Below are 15,316 nucleotides of genomic sequence, written 5' to 3'. Positions count from 1 at the left end.
AACTCCATCTGCTTCTCCCCAGCCCCCTCCAAGCTGTGACCCCTTACTTCCATCCCCTCCCCTCTTCATAAGGGTCTGGGAACACCAAACCCCAGTGGGTAGAGCCTGGACTGAAGTCTGGGGTGAGCTTAGCATGCTTCCCGCCGCAGGGAGCACTGGCCAGAGCCCAAACTTGCTTCACAGGGGTGGCTTCCCTGGTATCGCTCTCCAGAGGTGGGGCGGCCTTGTGTGCTGGATGGGGGGGATACACCGAGCCCCATCCATTGATCTCAGTGGTGTTACACCAAGAATGAATTTGGGCCTTGTCTCTCAACTTCCCACGTGGGACTCAGGAGTAAGCCATCACCCTCCTGAGCTGTCTCCTTGCCTTAGCGTCATTGGGCAGCTTTCCACAAGGCCAGGACTGAGTGGGGACAGCTTGTGGGACATCAACGTCTGCTCAGTTCTGCAGCTGAACCTGGGGCCCCATCTCACAGGCAGTCCGAAGCTGTGGCGATGCTAGGTCAATCACCCCCCCCCCCCCGCCCCCAGCCCTATGTGCGCAGGGCCATAGTTCAGCTGAGCAGGACACCCAGCTCCCATTGGCAACACATGGGAGTTCCCCCTGAAGCACCCAAGGCTGCAGCTGAAGTCAACGGGAGATGCTGGGGCTCAGCACTTCTGACAAAGCAGCCCACAGGTGGTGAGTCAGTCACTCCAAGGCCACCACTGGCAATCTCCGAGTCTTACCTAAGCTTGGGTAAACCAAGCTGATCCTGGCCTTTGGGTTAGCGCAGCCTGATTTTCACAACAAATCCCTGATGTGGATCGGGCTGCTCTGTCCCGCTGGCACCTCCATCGCATCCCGTGGCCACTGCAGCCCTGCCCAGACAGGCAGCAGACCGCCCTCAAGCTGCAGAGTGCAAGAGAGAGAGCAAGGTAGCCCAATGGTTCTAGGAACAGGGAACGGGACAGCACCTTTGCCTCCAGGCTGGCAGGGCAGATCCAGCCCAGACTGACACCCATCACAAGTCAATCCCAGCAGATGGTCACTTGGTGGCCAATGGGTGGGGGTTTGACTCCACTTTACAGCTGGCCCCATATGGGCAGGTGCAGCAGAGAGACCGAGGATCAAAGGGAGCGAGGGAAGCCTAGTCTACTCAAGGTTCTCCTACTGTGCCCATCACCCCATATCGGCGAGGTGGTACACTGATGGGTGCTCCAGGGGAAAGTGACCCCGCTGCTATCTGGGTGGGGCTGGTCCGGTCCTGTGTCCATCTAGCCCCGCTCCCAACTCAGCTCTGGTTTGGCAGCTCCCTGCTGGGCTAAGGACCCCCTTAGTGGCTGCTGAGCTGTGGTGAGGGGCTGGCCCTTAGACAGCAGTGTAAGACATTTTACCAACAGTCCCAGAGCGGCTGACACACGGGATAAAAGAGGCAGTGAGGGGAAGGGCAGAGAGGCAAGAAGTAAGGGTGAAAGAGGCCGAGAGGAGGGAGACACCCCGCTGTGGGTGGGGGAGGAAAGGCGTGAGGCAGGAGCAGTCAGAGCAGGAAGGACATATAATGGGAGGCTGAATCCCTCTCTTCCGTGCCAGACAACAAGCAAGGCCCTTTGCTACCAGAGCACAAAAGATGCTCGCCCTGCTGCTTCTCATGCTGTGTCCATGCTGTAGGGTAGAGAAGGCTCCCTAAGGCAGCCTCACATTCACTGCAAACCGACTGGAAAGCCAGCCTGTGGGAAGTGTGTGTGTGGGGTAGGGGGATCTCTGCTCAGAGTGCAGGCGACCAGGCCTGACAGCACAACCAGCAGCCCCAGGGCTCTGCACTTCTGTGGCTGGGGGGGTAGGGCCCCAGTCTCCCCATTACCCAAGCTCTGAAGCCGAGATCGGGCGTAGTGCGAGCGGCAACCCGTGCCAGTCAGCCTCCGCCTGCTCTCACCGGCTTCATGCGGAACAAAGGCGCCCACGCCACATGGTAACAATTTACGCTGCATGGGAAAAGCTATAGTCACTTTTAAAAATAGGAAGGGATGAGAATCCCTCCCCTCCATGTGGGCTGCCCCTCGCAGAAAGGGAGAAGGGCGCTCATCCCCAGAGCAGTACTGCCCCCTGTTGGCACCTCAGCCACACTGCGTGAAGTATAACTAGCCACTCCAAATGTGATCATTGTCCACAGGCCTCTGCCTCCCCCAGCCCTGTGACTGCGCCAGGAAGCCTGGCTGAGGGATAACAGGGTGGGGTTACACTCAGGAATTGCTGCCACAAAGGGGAAGCCAGGCATGATCCTCAGCAGAGTCACCCAGAGCTGGGTCACCAGGCCAGGCGGTGTTTGGCCTCCAAAGCAGGGCGCAGCTGGCCCCAGGTTGTTCTGGTCTTAGCTCAAGAACTGGATTTTGCAGGATTATGCCAGGGCTCTTTATGTGCTGTCTCCCTCTCCTACCCCACCCCACGCTGCTCCAAGTGCCCATGCTACCACCCAGGCAGGGCCGTCCCTGATTTCCCCCCAACCCCCCACAGAGAGTCTGGGCTGTGCTCAAGGCCTGCAGGGCCTGGGAGGCCCGCCCCACCTATAGAAGTTATGACATTGCTTTAAAAATCATGAGATTTTTTTTAAAAAAAGAAATGTTGGGATCTTTTTATTCCCCTTGTGGAGTTTTGAGCCCTGAGGGATCATGTTTTCAAGCTTATTTCCGCACTGAGGGCTTGAAGTTTTTAAAATGAAAGCTGAGATCTCACATAACCCCAGGACTCCAGGAGCTAGGGCTTCAAGAAAAAACACCAAGTAGTGCCAGTCTCACGATGAAATCATGAGAGTTGGCAACACCTTTTAAGATAAAAATGTATCTGGATTTTCCAGAAAATTGCTCTCAATAAGTTGGATGATGTTTAAAAGAGTTAACAAACGTACATGGATAAAAGAAATACTACTGCCTAGCTCTTCTATACTGCTTTTCATCCATAGACCTCAAAGCATTTTTATCATCCCCATTTTACAGATGGGGAAACTGAGGCATGGAGAGGGATAAGTGACTTGCCCAAGGTTACCCAGCAGGTCTACAGCAGAGCCAGGAATAGAACCCAGGCCTCGAGTTCCAGTCCAGTGCTCTAACCACTATGAAACACGGCTTTCCAGTGATCTTTATAATAAAAATCATGCATACTAAACCACTTGCAACTAAAGGCACCAATGGGAAGTCTACCTCATTCAGCACAGGCTGTGTGGCACAATTCAATGTACTTTGAAGACAGCAGTTTCCTGTTTTCCTTTTTGTTTTGTTTTTTAGTAACACACATTGTAGGCAGTAAATTCATTTACCCCAGTCTTTAAATCAGATACAGTGTTTAGGCTGTTTTAACTGTTCTTACCCTGTAGGTCATGGCACTGCCCCGATTGCTGCCTGGAAGGGGCACCCTGCTATGGAAAAGGTTGGGATTTGCAACACTATTTCATATTACAATGCAGGGCCCCTGGAAATGTTCCCTCTTATTCCCTCATTTAATAGCACCCTCCATGGACATGGGCCAGTACTGAGGGCTTTAGCTCAGAAGTGATTTTAACCTTTTTCATTTGTAAACCCCTAAAACATTTCAAATTAAGGTGTGGATCCCTTTGGAAATCTTAGACACAGACTGCGGACCCCCAGGGGTCCACAGACAACAGGTTGAAAACCACTGGCCTACGTAAACAGCAGATCTCCCAAGACTGTCCCCTAGTGGTGACAGAAAGGACTGCAGACATAATCGTCCCTTTAAGAATATACCCTAGAACTAGAGATGAAAAATAAATTCAAACTCAGCCATTTCTGGATATTTTTAATGAAAATTTAACAATCATAATGTCTGAACAGTTGTAGAGAAGTGACAGCACAGCAGTGGCTTATTTAAAGCAAAGTCACATAGCGTTCCTACAGTGCAGCATCTTGTCCAGTTCAGAAAAATTAACCCAAAACCAGATACCAGTTGCATCGGTAGGGGCTTTCACCAGGAGATCCTAGCTGTCAAAGACAAGTGTCTCAACTCACTGATCATCTAGTGAACAGCTAAGCTGGTCCCTGCCTCTAGGAGTGTACAATCAATTCAATAAAGACTAGAAGAAGGTAAATCTGAGCCGACCCTCACTGCAGGGACTCAAACACTGGGAAGTTGGATACGCTGACTGACTCCTGTGTGAGGCTGCATACCCGACAAGGGGACTGGCCAGTGAGGGCCCAGCGGGGATTGTAATATCATTGGGCAATTCCCTCAATTCCTAAAAAGGAGAAGGCAAGAAGGAAGCTGAGGGAGGAATCTGGAGTTATTGCCTCATAGAGGCTTTGGGGGGGGCCACTCTCTTGAGACAGGCAAGAGAAGAAGGCAGCATCCAGGGTAAGGAGCAGAGACGGTGGCATGAAGAGGAAAGCACAACTGGGTTGCAGGCAGAGTTAGGAGGAACAAAGAGAAAAGAAACAGCAGAACAAACAAGGGCTGGGTTGAATGGCTAGTCCGCACTAACAGCTTGTGCATTGGTGCGGAGAGAATCTTACACGCCAAAGGTGTGTCCACACTAGGAAGGGGGGGGGGGGGTGTTACCACACGGTAACAGCTTAGCATGGAGAAAGTAGTCTGCAGTTTTAACACCTTCAGTGGTCAAGGTAAAAGCTAGGCGGAGCCTAAGGTTTCATCCAACCAACTAAGACTACAACTGCCTGCCCCACCTGGCTAAACCCCTTGTGCCCCCAAGACCTGAGACAGACACAGACCAGTCACAAGCTATACAGTTAGGCACACAGCGCGAGCTAAGCCAGCCGGGCTCCCAGCAATATCATCATGCTCAGGCATGTTCGGGACAGGGAGCAAACCCTGAGCTGAGGCCTCTGCTCCTGGAGGTAGGCAGGCATGGAGGTAGGCAGGAGTGGAGCTGTTCTGCTGCACTAGGAGTCGGGTGTAGTAGCACATGCAGGTCAGGGTCTGTAGGCTTCCCTGCTGGCGTGGAGCGGGGGGCATCTGCTCTGAAGCGACTCTCACTCTGGTACTGCGGCACTGCATATGTCACTACAAAGTAAAGAGGGTTTGTAGCTGCCAACCCGGCAGCTCCAGCCTGGGCTCTTCCACACACCAAACCCTGTGCATCCCCAGTGCAATAGCTGACTGGAGCTACCCTGCTGCGGATGGGCCAGGAGCCTCACACAGCCTGCCCCGGCACTGGGACAGACTGAAAGGCACCTTCTCTCTTTGGGACTCCTTCTTTATTGGATTTAAAATTCAAACAGTAGAAAAAAGGCAAAGTATCTAAATCAGCTCATTGCAAGAACAAGAGCAACAGGGACGACCTGTAGCACATGGGAGCAGCTATTGTCTGAGATACACACACAGCACGCAGGTCGAAGGGGTGGGGGCAGCTGAGCTCTCCGTTCAGAACCCACTGTATTCAGGATCACAGTATCCTGTAAAGAGAGGTTGAGCCTGGATGCCTCGCCTGGAATAGAAGAGACACAGGAATACTACACAGAACCCATTGAGGCTTCCAGTCCTTAAAGGGGAGGGAGTTACTCTTAACCCTTTGGTGCCCTGATGAGAGTGATGTGCTGAAGTACAGGGTTCATTTCTTCTCTCCCCTGCATACTGAAGTTTTGAGGTACCTGATGATATTTTAGGGCTCAGGAAAGTGAGGGATTAGACCAGTTTTCACAGGCTAAGCAGGGTGGAGCCTGGTCTCTACCTGAAGGGAGACCCTCACGAAAAATCCACATGCTACAAGCAGCAGTGCTGGCAACTCTGTAGGGAGTGCTCTGCCACTGAATCAGCACTGAACCAATGCTTCAGCATGGCACTAGGGGTGCTGTGCTGCTGTGTGGTGCCATCTACCAGAGTTGGCAAACTAAGGTCCTGACCACTCATAGGCATTAATGATGCCATGGCACTTTGCATAACCCCAGTGCCCTGGTGAAATCCCAGCAGCCAGTTACAGTCTGCCTCCCTAGATTCCCTAGCAGCTCCAAAGGGACTCACTCCTCACTGCTGCCCCACCCCAGAGATGACTGAGTGATTTCCTGTGTCTAGCTGGGGTCTTGGATGAAAGGAGCTAGGCAAGTCACAATTACCTGAGCAGTGTGCAGCGGAAATTTGCCAGTCGTCTATATGCATCTTGCAGACCTCTCACAGTCTTATTGCTCCACAGCCTCTCAGCTATAGCCCCAGCTCTTGGCCTTGAGGAAATGAGATGCAAAGATGTGTTACTCTACACTGGAAGTCAGAGGGCTGCTAAGAGCAGGCGCTCCCAAACACTCCTGCACTGAACTGTGAGATGAAACTGTTCCTATTGAGGCAGAAATGCAGGGATGTCAGCAGAAAAGCTGGACTAACCTCCCAGGGAACGCAAAGGGCTCCAGTAGCAATCCCTGGGAGTGGAGAGGCATTACTAACACCCAGGCAGCTATACTTTGCTATACGTGGGGTCAGCACAGACATGATTTACAAAAGGCTCTCCGAGGCCAGGAAAAATTGGAACAATGATGGAGGAGGCTGGGGAGCTGTGAGAAGAAGAATGTCAAATATGCCTTGAATATTATTAGTAACTATTAGTCCTTAAGACCTTAAAAGAGAAAAGCAACCATTCTATTCCCTTCTCCATGACAACCAGGATTGCACCTACAACTCCTTCGCCTGTTCCAAATGTTAGCTCCTCCTAAAGGAACTCTGGACAACAAGAGATCAACATCCACCTCCAGAGTGCAAGACAGATGGGGTTAAGAAACCTCAGACCCCCAGAAATAAGAAACAGGAAACACAAACTCTGCAAGCTCTTGTTACTCAGACAAGTTCCTCTCATGAGCAGCATGTGGATAGAGCATCTTGTGATGCTAGCTGGCTGCTATGAACACCCCCTTTCTCTTGCCCATAAAATCCCGAAGGAACCCCTTGCTTTCTGACAGCAGTGATCGTTAGCCTGTTTCATCCTAGGAGTGAATTAAGTGCCAGAAACTTTTTTGGGGCAGAGGGGAGCAACTATAAATCAAATAAACTGTTCAAATAGTTGCTTATTGTGAGACCCAGAAAACTAAAGGTTCCACAGGACAAACTTCCCAATACCCCAAGAAATCCAACCAATTAGCTTTCACCCCAAATTTTAAGATGTACATTTGCTTGCTTTATCAATCAAATGCACCCTCTCTCCAGTCTTGTTCCTTCAAAATATTTTCTCTTGTATTGCAAGCCCTCAAGGATGTGAAATGCTGTATATATAATCAAAGAATGAATAGGCTAGATCCACTAAATTTAGCAGAACTATAAGGAATTTTGTTGGTTTTCTTTTTCAATTATTGTTGCACTCTAGAAGTGATATTAATTGTAAAGAACAAGGAGGAAAAAGACCATTGACAGATATAAGCACCTATACAGGGTACAGCTTTGAAATATTGAAAGAAATTGCTTAAAAGGGGAGAAAATTCCAATTAACAGTAGGGATTAATAGAGAACTACAATCCTTGAAATGAAGAACAAAAACCTCTGATAAAAAACTTCTGATGAAAAAAAAAAAACATTTACTGGCTATCGAGGGAAGCAGCAGGAAAACTGAGTGCTGAAATGTGAGTTTGTTTGGTCAGTATCCAATTGGAAATAAAAGCCATGCCCCCTCCAACACTCCCTGTCCCTGAAAAGGTGTAAAACTGAGGTCACTGTGGGGGTGGGGCTCAGTTCGCTGAACCTTCTCTCCAAAATATACTGCAGAAGTGAGATTCAATACCAGACACCTGACCAGCCCCTGGAATGGGCAGACTCTCCCTTTCCTGGGTTCCCAGCACAAAGGAGGGGTGAGATTTCATTTCAGAGATTGTATTTATTTCTGTTCTTTAAATAAAAACCTGAAAGTTCCCTTGTTGAGTCACCACCCCTTCTAGTGAGACCTCAACGAACCCTATATTGAATATATAAAATTGGCTGAAGAGAACCTCAAATAATCATAAAAAGAAAAGGAGTACTTGTGGCACCTTAGAGACTAACCAATTTATTTGAGCATAAGCTTTCGTGAGCTACAGCTCACTTCATCAGATGCATCCAATGAAGTGAGCTGTAGCTCACGAAAGCTTATGCTCAAATAAATTGGTTAGTCTCTAAGGTGCCACAAGTACTCCTTTTCTTTTTGCGAATACAGACTAACACCGCTGTTACTCTGAAACCTGTCAAATAATCATAGAATCATAGAATATCAGGGTTGGAAGGGACCTCAGGAGGTCATCTAGTCCAACGCCCTGCTCAAAGCAGGACCAATCCCCAACTAAATCATAACTTGAAGAAATTGCTTTTGATGTTTTAAACTAGTCCTTTTTGTACCAAACACTAGGACCACACTGCTAAGATTGCCTTAAAACAAGTACATCCTAACTCTTTGCAGAATTACTTGAAATATGACAAATGTACTACAGATACTAAAGAATTGATAACTGACAATTATAAGCATAATAAGAAATATTGGTTATTTGTACTATTCTATGATATAAACAACATGTTGTATTCCGTACACACTAGAACGTCTGACATCTAAACTTGACTATAGACTATTGATTTTATACTTATGTGGTTCTGGCTGAATAAATAAACTTGTTGATTGGTTAAGAACAACTCAGTGTCCTGATTAGAAAAGCACTGTCCCAAGGTAAAAGTAAATCTGAAAAGAAGGCAGTGTTAATGAGTAAGCTATTGCTCCCTGTACTAAATAAAAAGGGGTTCTCTGAATTATTTTCCATTCCAATATTGGCTAGAACATTTATTCAATTGGCAAATCTAGTTTGTCAGGTTTCAGCTTTAAAATCTAACTGGCACCTGAGCAAATTAATAACATTGACCCATTCATGCTTCCACGTCACTGGGAAAGCAGAGTGCCATTTGCCTGCGGGATTAATGGTGTGGCTGCAGCTCAAGCCAGCACACTCAAACTAGCCTTAATCTAACTAGCTCAGGGCCCAGATTAGTGAAGCTGTGGGAGCATGGGACTTCAGCACAGGCTGTACAAATCTTCCCAGAACTGCCATGGCTTCGCTGTTACTGGTACCTGAGCTAAATTAAAGCTAGCTTGGATATGTCTGCACATGTGGCAATCACACCCGGTGACTGCAGCATAGACAGACCCTAGAAAGGTGGGTGGTGGGAAAGAAGAGAAATAGGAGCCTCTTAGCAAACAGGATGTTATGCCAATCCACAGCCATTACACTGAATGTACTTAAGGAAACCCCACCTGCTGGTTCCTTGCAGATGTTCCCCCAACAAACACCAACATGCCTATCATTGCCATACCTTGAAACAGACTGAACGGGGTGGGATGGCAGAGCAGACAACACAGGATTACATGCTCACGAAGTTTTGCAGCAAAAACATGAGCCCCTGCCCCTGCATAGTAAAGTATAAGTGGAGAAGAGGAGAAAGCTGAGCTGAGATTAACCAGTCTTTCTACAGAGGCTTTAAGACAGGAAGGTTGGCTAAGTCCTGTATAAGGGTCCCTAAATCAGGCATTGATCAACAGTTATATTAATTCATTTAGAGCGTCTAGGGGAGAAGGCAGAAAGGAAACAAAAGGAGGACGGTAGCACGATAACCGCATAGAGGTTTTACAATGCCTCCCTCCTGGGGGAGGTAATGAGTTCCACAGGGCCTAGAGAATACTAGCTGACACCTCTCCTTTGCTAATTGAGCTGGGGGGCCTGGAGCAGGCCAGTTTGGCATGAGAATGACAGGAGCAGAGCAAGGCCACTGGTCTGGTGGGACAACATTTTAAGTCAACGTAATTATTTTTTATTTTTATAATAATTTAGCAAGTGAGTGTTTAAAAAAAAAGCCATTGGAAAACAAGAGCTCAAGGAACCACTTTGTGCCCAGCCTATGATAACAGCCAGTTAACTCTGCTCCAGCAGGAACTGGAGACTGTAAATAATTCAGGCCATTCAGTTCAGCACAAGGCAGTCAGATGGAGGTGGGATTCACTGTAAGGCACAAGGACCAAAGCCTGGTACCATTCAGCACCCAAAAGATGGGGACTCTAAAGCACCGAAGCACAGCTGCTCATCTACAAAGGTTGCCTGCCACCCGGGGCTTGTGCATTTACAGTGGAAACATGCCCAACTGGAAGGACGCTGTCTGCTAAGATCTGCCAGTACATCTACATTCTGAAAACAGGGAATCCTCCACTACACTGCCTTCCTCCCATAGACTGTCGTGCTAGGCACAGGTCCCCTACAACCTGAGCCGCTATGGATGCTGTGATGCACTCACCACAACGTGGGGCTTCCCTCTGTGGAGTTTCACTATATCCAAGCAGACAGCCATAAATCCAGGTTTACAGGTGAGCCAGCCACTACAGCGATGGGAGACAGATCAGGAGACCACCACACCTGCTGTACTCCCATTGAGACACAGGGGCCCAATTCTCCTCTTCCCACAATTTCACCCTATTGGCCCCAGTGGAGTGGAGTTCCCTGCAATTTACACAATGCAGTGGGAAATCGGGCCAAGGACCATCACCCATGTTAGAAGAGAAGGGCTCAAGCCAGCCCCCCACCACTCTGATGGGTTCTCTTACCAGAGCCTGGGCGTCAGGTTAGTTACATCCACATATTCACCCCACATGCAGGCCTCTCCGCCAATCACCAGCTCCTTCTGCTCAGGGCTGCCTGTCAAAAGAGACACTTGTTCGAATGACAAAGGATCAGAATGTGGGGTGGCATGTCCCCTCTGTCCCCGCCCACAGAGAGGAGTCTGTTATAGCATCCAGCTACAGGGCTTAGCTAATCAGCTCAAGCTGTAGAGACTCAGGCTTCTGCCCTGGAGGTCCCCGATGGCAAACATCAGCTACACGTGCTGAAGGACAGTTTGACTGTTTCACGCCAGAGGGAGGCTGTTCAGTGCCCATCCCCTAACAAGCAGGGCAGCTGCCAGTCACTGGAGCCAAGGGCACAGGAACTTGTGCTCACTTGGTTCAGCAGTAGGAAGTACTTGACTGGCCTGCTTGTTAGTTGACTGACCAGCCAGGACTGCTACATCACCCCCTCGACAGCCAGCTGTGTGTGAGGCCCCACAGGGGAGGCTGACACAGCCCACATGTGCAAGGGACACACCTTCAAACTCCAGAGGCTCCACCTGGTAAGCCGTCTGCCAGTCCTGCCCATATGAGATGCGGTTGAGATACCAGGGGGCAGAGAGCAGGGCCCTGTAACCGGCCTTGGTGACTCGAGCTACCTCCTGCTGGTACGGCCCGGCGTTCTCCCGCCATACGTGGATGATGGTGTCTGGCTTCACCTGGCCACACATGACAGAAATACGCATGATGCTCCATGCAAGGGGTCAGCGTGCCCCATTCCCCTAGCACACGAGAAGAGCCAGGCCAACAGCCCCCAAGGCAATCTGCAGCACACAACACTGCAAGGCACACACCACCCACGTGGGGACCTTCAGCAGGGACATGGGAACAGTGCCACCCAAGGACGACCCTCAGTTCACACTCCCCAGAGCCACACACACCCCTGTGCTGTACACACTTTTCTCCTGCTAGCTCAGCCTGGGACCCTGCAGCAGAAATGGGAAGTCACTGCTGCACTGGTAATGGCAAGAGTCAGCAAGACGATTCTTCTAGACAACCACACCCCTACCTGACAGCAATGTAGCACAGGCATGCTGTGCCCTCATGTGAAACTGACCCCACGGAGGGCACTTCCGTCATCCTTCCTACTCCACGCACCCAGCCCAAAGGGTAAACTAGGAAGGATGCTCTAGCAGACAGGGCACTGGACTAAGACTCTGGACTTCCTATGTGACCTCGGCCAAGTCTCTGAGCTCTTCCTGTGCCTCAGTACCCCAGACTACAGCCCCTGCAAGCCTCCCAGTGAGAAAAGAGTGTGAGGTGCTCAGTTACTATGGCAATGAGGGCCGTGTAAGTACCTAGACAGCTCGCTCCCAGGGGAGTCCCTGCTGCTCTTCCCCTAGCCGACGCCCTCTCTGACCCCCACAATCCCCTCAAGGTACCAGGCAGAAGTGGCTGGCTTCAGCTGGGGAAAGAGAAGCGGAAGGGGCCTGGAGAGAGAGATGCTGGGAGTGCCTTCCCTGAGGAGGGAGCAGCAAGGCTGCAGCAGCAGGGCAGCTCTGAGTTCTCAAATGCCATGCCAGCAAGTGACAGTGCCTGGTTGTATTCCTCACCCACCCCCACCACCAGCAGGGTCATGGTGTGAGCCAGCCCCCTGCACTGGCCTGGAGTGGGTATAGTGAGCAGCTGATAGAGTAGGCTGTGACCGAATAGCCACAGATTGTGAACAGCACACCTGCTGCGGAGGGAGCTATGGACCTAAAGGGAGAGCATGCCTGGGACAGGATCAAAGACCTGCCTCTTAAGGGATCAGGCCACAAGGAATCAGGGGAAGAACCATGGCTAACAAAGGAGGGAAAAAGCCCATGGGCGAGGGTGGAGAATTCCCCCCACCAACCCCTGGCCCAAGAGCAAACCCAGTGCCTGGCAGAGCCCAGCAGGGGATGGGGCAGGAGGAGACCATGCAGTAAGCAGACATCCCTCCATCAACACACAGCCAGGCCCCTCCATTCCCAAGGCACACTGAGACACACTGCATCGGCTGTTGCTGAGAGCCAGGGGCCTGTAGCAAGGAAAACAGAGTGGCTCTCACCTTCACGCCATTATCGAACACCTCCTGCCACACTACATAGCCCTTGCCATAGGAAGAGATGATATCCAGCAGCCTGGAGCCAGGAGAGAAGCAGTACAGAATAAACAGGGACAGCTCCCCCATCACTGAGCTGCAGTGACCAAGGAGAGTCCAGCCAGAGCCTCCATCATTCAAGTCAGGGCCTGTGTCTAGACAGGAACATTACCTAGGCCAGGAGCTTACCTTGGTTCTCTCCCTTCCCCATCCCAAGGCAGGTCCTAACCAGGGCTCCCAGTCCATCACCCACCCACTATCGAGAGCCATCACCAACCCTGAACCCCTTTGGGGTAAACTCTCCACACAAGCCTGTGTGGGACAAGGTGTGCTGGGGCCATACCCAGGTACCAGCTTTGGAGTAGAGGTGGGTATTCTCAAGAGGGCCTGCTCCCCAGGAGGAAATACAGAGTGGTGGGGTGGATGTGTGAGCCACAGAAGGCACACTGGTTGTGCTGCAGCTGCTGCTCTCTGCAGGCCCCTGTCACAGCCCTCACCTCTGGATGTAGAAAGACTCCAGTTTGGCGTAGTCTTGGCCAAACCCCATCCTCTGCATGAAGGCCTGGATTTCCGGATTCGACCTCCTGTGCATCAAAGAGAGGAGCAGTATGAAAGCACAGGCCACACTGTGGAGCGTGCAGCACCCTGGAGACATGTGCCGAGAGCAACAGGAAGGAGAGCGAATCACGGGGCTGCTGTGCCTCAATGGCCATCTCTACAGGGTGGGAGGGATCGTCCCCAATGGCCTGAAGGATGCAAGCCAGAGAGCTGTCTCTGGATGGGCTGGTGGTGTCTGCTTCCCTCGGGCAGCCACTCAGCGCTAATGTCTCTTGCCTTGTGTAGTAGGACAAAGGCTGGGGGCTGATTTGTTTTATTAGGCCAAGAGTGACTGCTAGTGAGGAAGGATGGTCTGTGGCCAAGGCACTACTCGGAGGACCGGGTTGTGTTCCCAGCTCTGCCACAAACACAGTGTGACCTCATGCCTCTCTGTGCCTCAGTTCCCCCACTGATAATAGCACTGCCGTGCCTCCCTGTCTCTCTTTTCTATTTAGCCTGGAAGCTCCCTGTGGCAGGGACTGTCTCTCACTGTATTTACGTACAGTGCCTAGCACAGCAAGGTGTCAATCTCATTTGGGGCTTCTAAGCACTGCTATAATCCAGACCATTCCTAGCTAGTGATCAGAGTCGACAGTCCAAGGTCATTTATCCCATGGACTTGTCCCTGCTATCCCGGCCGCCGTCGAGCAGCTACAAAGAAGCGTAACCCACCAGCAGGTGAAGTCAACCTCGTCGCCACCAAGGTGGAGGTAGAAGTCTGGGAACACAGTGCTGATCTCCCTAAAGAGCTCTGTCATGAACTGGTAAGTGGTGTTGAGGATGGGGTTGACTGGCCCGTGGACCCCGGAGGGAATCGAGCCTGCATAGCAGGGCGTCAGCAAGCCCGGAGCACCTGGATCAATACCAAAAAATGCTGTAAGGAAGTTTACGTGCCACCAAGCTCTGGGTCACTGGCTGGCCAATGCCACCTGCTGCTCCCCACCACTGGAGGGGACAGCCAGGCAACTCCAGGCACAGCAAACAAGGGAGAGGAGAGAGCAAAGGCTCCACACAGGACAGGCAGCTGCTTGGTTGGAGCTGTCTTCTCCCATCTCATGCTTCAGTAACGCACATGCCAGTGCACAGCCCCCAACACCAAGCGAGCATATCCCAGCCACAGATCTCAACACTCAGCACACAAGTGGGGTATGTCCCATCACCCCACTGGACAGGGGCAGACTGCGGCACAGAGAGGGGAAGTGATGTACCCAAGGTCAGCCAGCAGGTCAGTGGCAGAACTGGGAATAGACCCAGACCTCTGGACTCCCAGTCCAGTGCTTTGTTTGGGTCAGGCAGCCTCAAGCCTTTTATGATGAGATTACTGGTTCTGTGGATGAAGGGAAAGCAGTGGATGTATTGTTTCTTGACTTTAGCAAAGCTTTTGACACGGTCTCCCATAGTATTCTTGTCAGCAAGTTAAGGAAGTATGGGCTGGATGAATGCACCATAAGGTGGGTAGAAAGCTGGCTAAATTGTCGGGCTCAACGGGTAGTGATCAATGGCTCCATGTCTAGTTGGCAGCCGGTATCAAGTGGAGTGCCCCAGGGGTCGGTCCTGGGGCCGGTTTTATTCAATATCTTCATAAATGATCTGGAGGATGGTGTGGATTGCACTCTCAGCAAATTTGCGGATGATACTAAACTGGGAGGAGTGGTAGATACGCTGGAGGGGAGGGATAGGATACAGAAGGACCTAGACCAATTGGAAGATTGGGCCAAAAGGAATCTGATGAGGTTCAATAAGGATAAGTGCAGGGTCCTGCACTTAGGACGGAAGAACCCAATGCACAGCTACAGACTAGGGACCGAATGGCTAGGCAGCAGTTCTGCAGAAAAGGACCTAGGGGTGACAGTGGACGAGAAGCTGGATATGAGTCAGCAGTGTGCCCTTGTTGCCAAGAAGGCCAATGGCATTTTGGGATGTATAAGTAGGGGCATAGCGAGCAGATCGAGGGACGTGATCGTTCCCCTCTATTCGACATTGGTGAGGCCTCATCTGGAGTACTGTGTCCAGTTTTGGGCCCCACACTTCAAGAAGGATGTGGATAAATTGGAGAGAGTCCAGCGAAGGG

General features: G+C 50.9%; 1 protein-coding gene across 10 annotated transcripts in view; it reads right to left on the bottom strand.

Moving 5' to 3' along the window:
• Positions 1-3,775: 3,775 nt before the first annotated feature.
• HEXA (hexosaminidase subunit alpha) overlaps positions 3,776-15,316 on the bottom strand; it is a 30,566-nt gene continuing 19,025 nt past the window's right edge. For 5 of the 10 annotated variants that reach the window (XM_073363120.1, XM_073363123.1, XM_073363125.1 and 2 more), the window contains 7 exons: positions 13,918-14,098; positions 13,146-13,232; positions 12,616-12,688; positions 11,062-11,242; positions 10,527-10,617; positions 6,058-6,162; positions 3,776-5,432 (listed from right to left, as the gene is read on the bottom strand). In XM_073363120.1, coding sequence (XP_073219221.1) covers positions 5,369-5,432; positions 6,058-6,162; positions 10,527-10,617; positions 11,062-11,242; positions 12,616-12,688; positions 13,146-13,232; positions 13,918-14,098 — 782 coding nt within the window. In that variant the 3' untranslated portion in view covers positions 3,776-5,368. Of the gene's footprint in view, positions 5,433-6,057; positions 6,163-10,219; positions 10,423-10,526; positions 10,618-11,061; positions 11,243-12,615; positions 12,741-13,145; positions 13,233-13,917; positions 14,099-15,316 lie in introns of those variants that run through there. The other 5 variants (XM_073363121.1, XR_012161212.1, XM_073363124.1 and 2 more) reach the window with 5 other exon arrangements.

The sequence above is a fragment of the Lepidochelys kempii genome, chromosome 10, assembly GCF_965140265.1.
Source record: "Lepidochelys kempii isolate rLepKem1 chromosome 10, rLepKem1.hap2, whole genome shotgun sequence".
NCBI lineage: Eukaryota > Metazoa > Chordata > Testudines > Cheloniidae > Lepidochelys > Lepidochelys kempii.
This window is presented reverse-complemented; position numbering and strand designations above follow the sequence as displayed.